This window comes from Kwoniella shandongensis, chromosome 11, assembly GCF_008629635.2.
Source record: "Kwoniella shandongensis chromosome 11, complete sequence".
Lineage (NCBI taxonomy): Eukaryota > Fungi > Basidiomycota > Tremellomycetes > Tremellales > Cryptococcaceae > Kwoniella > Kwoniella shandongensis.
This window is the reverse complement of record NC_089297.1, coordinates 212,470-224,670: the sequence shown is the minus strand read 5'-3', so window position 1 is coordinate 224,670 and position 12,201 is coordinate 212,470. Positions and strand designations below refer to the sequence as shown.

The following is a 12,201-nucleotide window of genomic DNA, read 5'->3' as shown; positions in this document are numbered from 1 at the left end:
GCAATAGTGGCGAGAGACGGTCGCGCATACAATTCAACGCTCGATCCACTCATACGCATACACACTCCCACACACACACACACCACACTTCGATCGTCGAGGTGAGTCTCGCTATATCTCTTCCTTCCCCCTTCCTTCCACACAGCGTCACACTGTCCTGCATACAATCACAGTGGAGCGCATCAATCCTCCTTCAAAGGGGTTTCGATAACGGCCAGGGCTGTGTTTGCTGGTCTATTCCCACGGACCCCATCACATCTTGTTTTGTTTCAAAGTACTTATACCGCCTTCCCCATTTCTAGCAACGCCTCACAACCCCCATACCTCCCCCTTATAACCTCACAAAGATCGTATCTAGCCGCTCAACATGTCACCCACACTCTTCTCACCCACTCTCACCGCTTCCTCCAACGCAGACGACATCGACATGAGTTTCGTTCCCGAGAAGTCTGTGCAGGGCTTTGAGGATTTATTCAACTTCGACGAGTTCGACTCGGCCGGCGATGCTAGTGTGAGTGTTTCCTCCCCGTACCATTTTACCATGGGTGCAGAAGTCGACCACTGGCTGACGGCATTCCTTGCTATTCCCGGCACACAGTCGCACACTCATTCCCCCAACACAACTTCACCCAACAGCACGCCATCACCACTCCCTTTCTCCAATTCACAAGAGCCTTTCCTTAACCCTCAGAACAACTTCGATTTCCTTGACTCCAGCATGGATTTCCCTCTCGACTTCTCTTTCGCAGCAGAGGCCAAGACAATTAGCGTTCCTGTCCAGGACACGATCAAGGTTAAGCAAGAACCAATGGATTTCACCTTTGGCGAGTCATCGAGTTCGGGATCACCGACTCAAGCCAGGCCCATGCCTATCCCTCAACCACTTCAACAAGCTGCGGCAACCCCTGTAGACGCCAACGTCTTCCCCGGATTGCCTGTCGATCAACAACTCGCTCTTCAACAGTTAATGGAGAACATCCTCAATTACCAATCGCAATTCGGTGTTGAGATCGCCAGTGCACCCACCCCGGCCAACAACGCCACTGCTGCTCCAATCGCCCCAAGCACAATTCAACCCTCAATGGTGTTCTCAAACTCACCCTCGACGTCTTCTGCCCAAGCGACATCAACCTCGGCTTCTACCAATGTTAGTCCCCCTGCTCCGGCGGCGGTCCCTGCTCAACGAGCAACCGACAACACCGACATGGATGTCGAGATTCTCCGCTCTGTCGACGAGGAGGATGCATCTACAGAAGCCAAACGTAATGTCCGACAGGAGTCTACCTTTAGCAACATGACCGATGATCTCGATCACAAGATCGAGCGACTCGTTCCTCTCCCTGCTATCTTTTCCGCTGGTAAGGGCAAGGGTGGCAAGAAGGGTGGTGGCATGTCGTCTGTTGTTCGAGGTGACGATGAAGATCTTGACGACGACGAGTCGTGGCGACCATCGCCCGAGGAGTACAAGAAGCTCTCGTCGAAGGAGAAGCGACAACTTCGTAACAAGCTCAGTGCTCGTGCATTCCGAACCCGACGAAAGGATTACATCGGTACGCTCGAGGCGCACATCAAGGACAGGGACAGTGTTATCGACGAGATGAGGAGCGAGCTGGTCAACTCTCGAACCGAGAACCAGGATTTAAGGTGGGTTGTCAAGTTTCTCTGGAATCTGAACTGCCGCTGATTCTGTTTACTCATATCTAGACGGGAACTGGCTGCACTCAAGCAGAGCACCATGTCGATCCTTCACCCCGAGAGCGCGAACAAGGCGTCAATCTCACCAGCCATGGTCAACGCTCTTGCCATGTCGCCTTCCCTCTCGTCCGTGAACGCCGCTGCGGGACCTGGACCCAACACCATTCGACGAAGTCAGACACCTATCAACACATACAACCCCCGCAAGGACATCCCATCCACTCTCAAGGGTGCTTGGGGCGGCAACGACAACATGTTCGGAGGTGGTTCGACCATCTGCCACACAATGTTCACTCCCGACCTCGTCCTTCCCTCCACTCCCTCGCCTCCACTTCGATCTATCGCCGACTTACCTCGGGTCAACCTCAACCCGCTCCTCAACGAGGACGGTGTCAGTGCTCGTGGTAACTCCCTTGCCAATCCTGGCAATGGGAAGGACACGACTCAAACCTTCTCTGAATGGTCAGAAAACACGCCGTTTTCCCTTCGATCCATGGATAGCTACCGAATGCAAATGTGGTCTCGACTCGCTCGCGAAGCGGCTGCGGACAAGACCAACCTTGCCAGCGATATGCGACCGAAATTCTTTGTGGAGGAAAAGCAGGACGTTTCAGTGGCCGCTGCCGCTGCTGCAGCCGCATCCAGCCATATATCATCGAAATTGGCCAGCTCATTCTGGTCTGCCTTCACATCAAGCGGCGGCAAGACTCTCGACACCGACAAGCTCGCTGCCGTCGTCACCGGTACTGCCAAGCTCCGTGTGGTCAGCAACGAGAAGGAGAAGGTGGAAATTGAGGAAGACAGTTTGGCAATGTTGATGGGTGGTCTCAAGCTGCAATCGGGGATGGGATTACGAAACTCGACAGTCGGACCCAGTGCGAGGGAGAACCCGCTCGGTGCGCTGTGCGGGTTCCTGAAGCACGCTTCGGCGATGCCTACTCGAGCGTAGTCTCACCTCTTTTCTGTTCTGTCTCCACCCATTCGTTGTTTATAGTATTTCCCCCATCAACTTGCATTCCACGTCCATCATAGACCATTCATTCACACTTTCTCCCTACACATCATGTTGAGGTATATGTAACTCGTCCGATACTCCCTCCCAGCTCTTAGTCCTTCTCATTCTGAATATATTGTTACCTTTTATTACTTCGTATTTGTTATTTGCTTTTTTGGAGTGTTACCTTCGTTGGGGTTATGATGTAAATCTATGAGTAATTAGGAAGGAAGAAGATGAACGATATGCAAACGTGTTTATAGTACATGGTACATTTCATAGGCGATAGATATGGCTTTCTACGCTGAACCCGACGCAAAGAGCATTCGATCAATGATGATGATCTGACAAAATGACGCGAACTTGAATTGCTGACATTGATTACCCGGGAAGATTTGTTGTTCTCATCGAAACAGAAGGGATTGTCCTTTGTCAGAGTCTGCTCCCTCTTTCCGTGCGCGTTCGATAGGAATGTTAACAGCATGTCCATGAGCTTGTTTTGTCGTTCACTCCTCAAAAATAGCATGTCAGGAATGAGATGTGTGATCATATACCGGAAATCAGTGATACAGTGTCAACGACATCGACATGTCGATCTATCTTGACCTAAAAAGAAGTAGCAGACCGGAACAACCAATCTAGACCTCCAACTGCACCTTCGAATCTCAGATCTCGCTTCAAACTGTACCTCTTGAAGAAAGATCCCGCGTCCATTCAATTCAGCCTTTCAACGAGGAGAACTTGAGACTCTGACTCGTCTATACGGTCTCTTGCATTCTCCACTTATGAGCTTGGTAAAAGCTTAAGCTGATCTAATTACAGGTATATAATTGAGGTATATCTTCCATCCACATGCTTGATCGCGATCAATGCCATCCTTTCCTACGACCCGGTTTTGCTTATCGCTTAAGCGTAGTTGTCGATCAAACTATCACGCATCTCAGTGATGACAGCAGCAGACGTTTGTCCTTGTAGGTCTGTAAGGGGAGGGAGAAGATGTCAGCTTACTAGCATCATGGGAGACGAGTTGGCTTGCTCGACCGGACTCACGGAAGGTAGCCTCGATAACGCTGACTTCAGTGGCGGTGGTATCCAACCCTGTGAAAGCGCACCAATCGTTGACGACGAGACCGGCACCGATAACCTCGGAACCTCTGTTGACTGTTCCTGCGACGAGGGGGACTTGGAGAAGGGAAGACAATTCGTCGAGTTCAGATCGAGAGGTTTTGGGATGAACGAGACCGCCCTGTCAGAGTGAAGCGTGGAACTGTCAGCAAGTCGTACCATTGACATAGTGGGACTGTCAGGTTTTGACCCACTTGATTTGACAGGGCACAATAACTTCCAACGAGGACATTACTTGCTACTGTCTGTCTAAAAACTTCCACTTTCAAAGTATCCGCGATGATCTCCTCTGTCTCTCTATCGATATCAGGATGGACCAAAGCCACATAATCGTTACACGCAATGACGTTTCCGAGAGCGGAGAGTCTCTCTTCCACACGCTGGATGGCGACGGCGGGAGGGAGGGCGTTTCGGAGATGTTGGAGTTCTTGATCGGTCGTGGAAGAAGGGACGAGGAGACCGTGTCTGTTTCCAGCGGTCAATCGACCGACGATTCGGGTACCACCGATCGTCGTGTGTACGATGGGGATAACACCGTCAAGCTCGGCCTCGAACACAGAGTAAAAGTTGGTAGAGGAAGCAAGGGCGGTGAGACAGTAACTACACACAAGAGGAGGAGGGACATTAGTCAAGTCAGTCTTATCACGCAGAACAACTCACGCATTGGTGAGCTTGGAGAAGACACCGATGTCGGTAGAGTTCTCGAATTGTGCACCTGTGGTCGTCTCACGATCAGCATGGAGTTTTAACACTGGATAGTCTTTGAAGCTAACTCACGGACAGCCATGATGACAAAATGTACTGTTTATATGTCTTTCCTTAAGGTTCGGGGAGTCGGAGGGTTGGTGTTTCTGAGCCTTGTAGTGCTCGTGTTAGATCTTTTGGGGAGAAACAAATATGTAGTCAAGCAAAGGCCGTTTATATAACTTAAGAGGTGATGGGTAACAATCGATGCAAGACGCAAATAAATCGATCAAGCAGCAGTAGTCAGCTCATTTCATTCATTCATCCACTCCTCGGATCCGGTGGAAATAATTAATCTGCCAACTTTTTTCGTCTTAAATGGGTGGATCATCCAAAGTTCCGGTTCCAGTCACTCGTGCGTCACTCGAGAGCGAACCTCCATCTTAACCCAACTTTCCAAAACACAAGTTGGTCTCACTGAAGCGTGCTCTATTGACTCCAGTTCGACTCGACGGCATCATACTACTCAACACGTCTCACTAGCTCAGCCGGGCTATAGCGCTAGACAGCTGATAGAATGAAGCTGCAGCAATACGTCAACTCGTTCAGTGATCCCCTCCGGGTCGAGGATCCGAAACCACTAATCAGATTGTTGTCGTGCCACAACAAGACAGCGAGAGGTCTGGCGGACACAGTCGGTGCTATCGATGTGAGTCTAGACGTTTTATCCCTGTCATAACCCCTCCGTCGTGCTCCCCTCTCCTCGATGGTGCCCGACATTGAGTCTATGCTAACCATTCGCTCTGCCCGTCCGCAGGACCGAAGACTTGCCAATCCAGGTCATTCATTACCCGAACCTTGGGATGGAATAGCCATTCGACATTGTGCATGTGTCCATGCCTTATACGTCACACACGATTACCAACAGGCGTGAGTGTGAGGATGCATTCGTTTAGCGGATTCCGGCAATCAGCTGATCCTGCTTCTTCATTCCAATAGGTACACACATCAGAATGCTCTACTTTCGCTGTTCTACAGATGGTTTCAAGATCAGTCAGCATGGGTATTACCAGTGTTGTACATGTTACTTCAAGATCTGAGAGATCTAGCAGAGCAAGTGAGTGATATCCTCGCCTGCTTTACCTCAAACTGATGTCAGTCTGTTCGCCATTTCAGGCAGATCAAGGAACTTATAGTACGACAGGGAAGATGCCCTCGTTAGAAGAATGTACTCGAACAGTCAGCAAAGCCTTCTCAATGTGTGCGACGGATAGAGCGTTCAAAGGGTCTGAATCAAGACGGAATGGTGTCTATCACGTCGCTTGTCTGAGTATCAAATGTTATTTCAAGGTGAGCGAGCGAAACCACAGGAACTTCCAGACGAATGACGAAGCTGATTTCAATTCGAAATGTTTCTGGAAATAGGTGGGGAAACCTAACTTGTGCAAGAACATCATCCGAGCGGTTGTGTCGGATCCAAAGACACCGCCAGTCGATCAAGCTCCTCTTCCAGATCAGGTCACTTGGCACTTCTATATCGGCATGTTGGCTTTCCTCAATGGCGAGGATAAGAAGGTGCGTCAGATGTGTCGACAATGAAAGCAATGTGAGGACAGAAGCTAACTCGTTGGTTATGTGGTTATCAGGCAGACGAAGAGCTTTCATGGGCATTAGTGCACTGTCCAGCGGATGCTTTACGGAATCAAGAGTGAGTATAGAGGTGTTCACGGCTTCGTCGGTCCCCTAGTGATTCTAGGTGTGATCATTCCAAGAGGGTGCTGACTGCTCCCCTTACCTAGGCTCATCCTTACCTATCTCATTCCCTTACGTCTTCTTCACGGTATCCTCCCCTCACAACGCCTGCTCTCCTTACATCCCCGACTCAACGAGCTATTCACACCCTTCATCAATGCGATAAAGTCTGGAGACGTGAGAGAATACGACGAACGATTAGACTGGGCGCAGATGCGGTTGGTGGGGATGAGTGTTTATCTGGTTGTGGAAAGAGCGAGAGAGGGTTGTCTGAGGATGTTGTTTAGGAAAGCGTGAGTGGCGCGTAGATCGTCATTGACGCTTTATCGAGCTGACACCTGATCTCTCGGAATAGTTGGATAGCGAGTGACAAATCAACACGAATACCGATCTCGACATTCCAGCTCGCTCTGTCATTACATGGTGTCGAAGTGGACTCGGACGAAGTAGAATGCATGGTGGCCAACATGGTCTACAGAGTGAGTTCGAGAACAAGACCGCTCCTGGGCTATGATACTGACCGTCACTGTCAACTTGTAGGGATTCATCAAGGGGTATATATCGCATGAGAAACGGATGGTAGTATTGGCAAAGACGAATCCGTTCCCAAATTTGTCGGTCATTTCCAGATAGAAAGAAGACAGGTCATGTATATGTTGTATGAGTAACGAAGACCCGCTTTGTCTCTTCCGCGCGTACGCGATGGGACCTTACAAGCTGCCAGACAGGGGTGCTGTCCTGCTCAATAGTGCAAATCGCGAGTATCTATCATATCACACTTAAATATGGTTGTTGGAGGCCGCCTCGCCTTCCCTTCAATCACAGAGATAAACAGCAACAGCCTCACAGCTATGCATTCCGATATAAGTTAATTGTTATGCGAGAGATGCGGAAAGAGTAGCCCTCTCCACGTGGGACTGTGACGTAATCATGACGCGGAAACGATCAGTGTCTGTGAGTTACCAGTGCCATTCGGTCATCCTCCTGTGTGTGCTCTATTTCTTCATCCTCTCCACATGAGATAATAGATCAAAAGCATCAATCACCTTCTCTTCCACAGCTCACAACTCAACTTATTAATCTCAGCTACTAAAAAAAATCGAAATCATATATTAGCAAACATGGATTTCATCAAGAAGATGGCTACGGAGAAGCTCCAAGACGCTAGTACGTTTCTCCCTCTGTATCTTTTTCTGAGTATTTCCTACCTTCCCTCGGTCCAACGCATTCTGCAATACAGTATCGTATTCCCACACTAAGCTCCCTGGTCTCAATTTGGAAGTGATACTGACGATCGCATGTTCCGCTTCTGCAGTGGGAGGCGACAAGCAGAACCAGCAACAGGGTCAAGGCTACAATGACCAGCAGCAAGGTTCTTATGGCGGCGGAGCCCAACAAGACTCGTACGGCGGTGGTCAGCAACAATCTTACGGCGGCCAGCAAGACTCGTATGGCGGCCAGCAAGGATCGTTCGGCGGTGACGGTCAGGTGTCATATGGTCGAGGAGGATTTGGAGGCGAGCAAGAGGGTTATGGTCAGACTGGCGGAGCACAGTTCAACCGACCTCATGGTGATGGTGGTGCTTCGTACGGTGGTGGTGGATTGCCCAACAGTAAGTCAGCTTTCTACATATTTCAGCGCATCACTCTCCCGTTGAGAGCTACACAACGACCCGAATTGGTTCTTTTCGTTGTCCGACCAGCGAGTCGTGCTAACACTTCACCCTTTGACACTTAGTCAACTCCGGCGCTGCTCTCCAAGCGGCCAACGCCCACGCCTCTAACGGCGACGACAACTCTTCCCTCTTCTCTCAGGCTTTCTCCTTCCTCGGTAACATGAACAAGGACGATACCGACATTGACGAGGACAGAGTCCAGCAAGAACACGAGCAGGCTTACCGACAAGGTAATGCCGGTAGCTTGTCCGCCGGCGCTTTGGGAAGGTGAGTCACTGCGCTGCGCTCCGCTTGTGTGTTTGATTGCGAGTTGGAGCTGACAAAACATTGTCTGTTGCCGATAGCGCTGCTGCTATGCAAGCTCTCAAGCAGTTCACTTCTGGCCAGGGCGGTGCTACCAGCAGTGGCGGAGGTGATATGCAATCCAAGGTGAGTCGCCTCGTGACGACAGCTCTGGGTTGCCGTCCATGGTAGGACTGTTGAGCTGATTAGATCCTCCACAGATGATCGGTATGGCCATGTCCGAGGCTGCCAAGGTAACCTTCAATCTCCCTCCCGCCCAAAGCTATGTAAGTGTTGTCTTAGCTAACCAACTATTCTCCATCTCGTAGCTCTTCGACCAGTCCGGTGGCGCTGCTTCGGGTGACAAACAGGACGCTGTTACTTCTGCCGGTCAGACCATCATGAAGATGCTCCTCAAGAGTCAGATGACTGGCGTGAGTCTCGCTGTTTCTTCATGACATTGCGTGAAACTGATGTGAGATGAACGTTCGTAGATGATGGGTGGAGGTAACTCGGGTGGTCTTTCCTCCCTCATGGGCATGGTGCGTACCCATCAACCCGGTCCAATCGTTGTCAAACAAACAAACAACTAACTCAACTTGTCTCTCATCTGCAGGCTTCCAAGTTCATGTAAGGTCGAAAAACCCTTTCAACGACAAGATACACGATGAGGAGACAAGGTGAAGTGAGAAGTTAGGAAAGAAGGAATAACGTACACGTACATGTTCTCACGAATGCAATGCATGTTTTGCTCGACGGAGGTAGCTTCGGGCGCAAAGCTCGAATCGGACATCAGAGACCTAACTATACTGCTAGGGCCGGACTGATTACCGCTCAAAGACTGAACAGGCATGATTGCTACAACTTGTGCACAAAGTTCCTTGTGAGCAAAATGTTACGCTACAATGCAAATGCATCCACCAATCTGATCTAGGTCACCTCGTTGATACCCATCTAATTAGTTACCAGTTATCCGTCTCAATAACCCCTTTCGCTTCTTCTTCAGTTCCAACTTCTTCCTTATCTCCTCTTCCATATCTTTGGAATCCAACTCGCCTGCAGCGTACCATATAACCGTGAGTGAACCTATCAGGGCGGTGACGATACATGCAACAATGGAGAGGATGGCTTTAGGTGTCCAGCCCTATGTAAAAAATGAGAGATGATTAGCTGAGTTACAAGTCTTGCTTCTCAAGGGACAAGGAAGTGGTATGCAGCTGATTGAAGAGAAATGAACTCGGGCAGGGGCCTTAGAAAGGGGGAAAGAAGAGGTTGTGATCTAACGCTCGAGCCAACTCACAATGACAAGAGGGAAAGGTCCCCAAGGTTGTCCCTTGAAATTCGTTGTCGATTCTGTACCTACGACATTTCCACTCGTTGGTAATCCCCAATAATCACAATGATCTTTGATAGTCTGCGGGATGATCGTGTTCTCTTGGAACTTTTCAGGCGCTTCGATGAGGACCATAGCGAGACCGGAAGAAAGATGCCAGTCGACCTGTGCGCGTAGAAACGTCAGTGTCACAAACAAAATAGTTACATGGTCTAGAGACGCATGATTTGTTCTCAACTTGACATTCGAGGCTGGAAGTTTGAAGTGGGACAAACTTGATCCGCCACTCACATGACAATGGAAGAACCACGCTCCTGGATTATCCGCTCTCCACCTCAAGACCACTTTACCCGTAGGCGGAATTGTGATCGTGTCTCTTCTCGATGGATTCTCCTGATCTTCCTTCAAACTCGGATTCAGCGCCTCATCATCGCTCGTGACGTCAAAACTCCTCTGGACCACTTGAAATTCGTGACCGTGGAGATGGAAAGGGTGAAATCCCGAATCCCAATTGTACACCGTCAATTGGATATTCGCCATGTGTGGATACGCAATTGCGTTTGTCTGAGCACCATAGACCGATGAGAGGAAAGAGTTGTTCCCCATGCTCAGAGCTGTGAAAATACTTGCTGTAGGAGGTTCTTGGAATGTGATATTGTTGAATGCGCCTCGATTCGTCCCGTCATCGTAAGTGTCGAAGTTGACGTGCAAGACAAGCTCGATGTCGGCAGGTGCCATGGCAGATTTGAGAAGGGGGACGAGCACAGTATCGTCAAAGTCCTCGGTCTCCTCGTAGGTCACTTCGGTCGCAGCAGCATTGGAGGAAGAGTAAGAGATTTGGACAGTGTTGTTCAAGATCAGCTCTTCGGGGAGATAGTCGTACCTGTACCAAACTTATGTCAGCCACTGCCGGTGATTAGTCCATATTGTGGACCTCCAAGCGGATCGAACAAGTCACCACTCACATGTCTACCGCCTGCATGACCGACATCGCGTAGTTCTTGTCCGTCTCGCTCTTCGCTTCCACCAAGATCGAATATCGTTGAGCAACAGCGATGGTAAGAACGTCCAGATCGTATGGCTCCACCTCCACTCCATCGACTTCGATGATCTTGATATCATGCTGATCAATGGCAATAAAGAACACTGAGATAAGAGTACGAGCCGTAAGCGTTGGGCTCGTTGTCCATTGGTGAGAGAAAGCCACTCACTCGCTAGCGCTGACATGTTGATCACTCGGATCTTGTACTTCTTCCCAGCTTCGAAAGGTATACTTAAATTATCGTTCGTCGCAGCGCCTGAAGCGACATCTTCCGGACTGGGGTAATACTGTCCATCTTTCACGAGGTATATAAGAGCAGAATCTGATCGCGGCGCTCATGAGCCAATGTCCACTTTCCCCAAATGTTCCTGATTGACTCACCTGGGACGGGCTCAGCACCGGTAGGATTGTCCCATGTCAAAAAGTCGTTGGTCAGGAGATCGAGATGCTGGCGATGATACCTGAAATCAAGTATCAGCCGATGGCCCATCCGGTCTGAAGACGTGGGACGCTCACCAGTCAGAGACGATAAGAGTGTACTCGTCGTCCCATTTGACGTCGTCTGTTCGACCGGTATCGTTTTGAGGATGTATTATCAGAGCTGTGGGCATGTCAGCTAAACTTCCGCATCGATAAATATACCGTCGAAAGGGTAAGAGACTCACGAGATCGAAGACCGTCGACGTATTGTCCTAAGTAGTGACCATGCATCCAGAATGTCCCCGCCTGCGTCGATGATCGCCACTGATTAGTGACTGAGATCTCTTCACTCGTAACATTTGCAGTGCACGACTCACCTGGAGATTCGTTTCGATGACATATGTCAAGGTTTGGTCCATAGGGATCGAACACTGTGTGATCCCGACTGCTCCGTCATAGTAATTTGTTCCATTAAACATCATACCGTGGGTATGTAACGCCGTCCCGATCGTGGGATCGTTGAGACCATTTGTAGCGTGGATGAGGATCGTATCGCCCTGCGTAGCGATGAGAGGTGGTGGTCTGTGATAATGATCCCTTTCATCAGCTAAAGGTTGCCAAGAAATCGGAAATGTGGAGTGTTGAATAGGAGGGTATGACTCACGGCCATGTCCCATTCACACCGATCACTCTTCTCTCAAGTAACTGTTATGTATGTCATCAGCACCGAGCCTAAGACGATCAGCGGAAGGCACATACCCCGTCGGGATTCGCATTAGCATACGAGATGTTCCACCAATGTTCACGAGTTGCCGCAATGACACCGTCGAGCAAGAGCGGGACAGCCGCCAACAGCGTTGGTAGTCGGAGCATGACCGTTGTGGTGTGATGTGGGTAAGGTCGTATTGAGCTGTAGTGCTTCTGGCTCTAATGTGATGTTGGCGGAGAGTAGCAACTTGCTGTGACAATTCAAGTCGGAGTTGTGATCGGAAACAATCGATAGTTCTTTGACTCCCGAACGTGTGGAAAGGACAGCTGATCTTTCTACCTATATGCAAGGTAATGATACAACCAATGAGTCTTGGTGGTTCTCTCGATGGTATGCAAAGTTAAGCGGAGTCCAATGCGAAAATAGTGTTTGCTGTATGCAACTAGTGGTACATCATGGACCTGTTATCAGATTATTCGAGTTGCACTAC

The 12,201-nt window shown here is 49.7% G+C and overlaps 5 protein-coding genes across 5 annotated transcripts; 3 read left to right on the top strand and 2 right to left on the bottom strand.

Moving 5' to 3' along the window:
- Window positions 1–367: 367 nt before the first annotated feature.
- CI109_105975 (uncharacterized protein) lies at window positions 368–2,644 on the top strand (the record flags this gene model as incomplete). Its single annotated transcript, XM_032005134.1, has 3 exons — window positions 368–511; window positions 599–1,644; window positions 1,705–2,644. 3 exons carry the CDS (start codon window positions 368–370, stop codon window positions 2,642–2,644), a joined length of 2,130 nt encoding a protein of 709 aa, XP_031860646.1.
- Window positions 2,645–3,595: 951 nt separating this feature from the next.
- Window positions 3,596–4,601, bottom strand: CI109_105974 (eukaryotic translation initiation factor 6; the record flags this gene model as incomplete). The annotated part of the gene is made up of 5 exons (XM_032005135.1): window positions 3,596–3,666; window positions 3,740–3,935; window positions 4,009–4,414; window positions 4,475–4,529; window positions 4,592–4,601. 5 exons carry the CDS (start codon window positions 4,599–4,601, stop codon window positions 3,596–3,598), a joined length of 738 nt encoding a protein of 245 aa, XP_031860647.1.
- Window positions 4,602–5,075: 474 nt separating this feature from the next.
- Window positions 5,076–6,883, top strand: CI109_105973 (uncharacterized protein; the record flags this gene model as incomplete). Its single annotated transcript, XM_032005136.1, has 9 exons — window positions 5,076–5,207; window positions 5,316–5,428; window positions 5,498–5,615; window positions 5,675–5,848; window positions 5,924–6,073; window positions 6,145–6,206; window positions 6,298–6,543; window positions 6,606–6,729; window positions 6,791–6,883. The coding sequence occupies 9 exons, from the start codon at window positions 5,076–5,078 to the stop codon at window positions 6,881–6,883; spliced, it is 1,212 nt and encodes a 403-aa protein (XP_031860648.1).
- A 488-nt stretch (window positions 6,884–7,371) lies between these two features.
- On the top strand, window positions 7,372–8,841 carry CI109_105972 (uncharacterized protein; the record flags this gene model as incomplete). The annotated part of the gene is made up of 8 exons (XM_065967755.1): window positions 7,372–7,417; window positions 7,566–7,862; window positions 7,988–8,192; window positions 8,270–8,354; window positions 8,429–8,461; window positions 8,537–8,641; window positions 8,702–8,749; window positions 8,824–8,841. 8 exons carry the CDS (start codon window positions 7,372–7,374, stop codon window positions 8,839–8,841), a joined length of 837 nt encoding a protein of 278 aa, XP_065823827.1.
- A 324-nt stretch (window positions 8,842–9,165) lies between these two features.
- Window positions 9,166–11,875, bottom strand: CI109_105971 (uncharacterized protein; the record flags this gene model as incomplete). The annotated part of the gene is made up of 11 exons (XM_032005138.1): window positions 9,166–9,351; window positions 9,508–9,705; window positions 9,832–10,423; window positions 10,506–10,686; window positions 10,752–10,904; window positions 10,964–11,043; window positions 11,099–11,183; window positions 11,248–11,308; window positions 11,380–11,584; window positions 11,667–11,707; window positions 11,762–11,875. 11 exons carry the CDS (start codon window positions 11,873–11,875, stop codon window positions 9,166–9,168), a joined length of 1,896 nt encoding a protein of 631 aa, XP_031860650.1.
- Window positions 11,876–12,201: the final 326 nt, after the last annotated feature.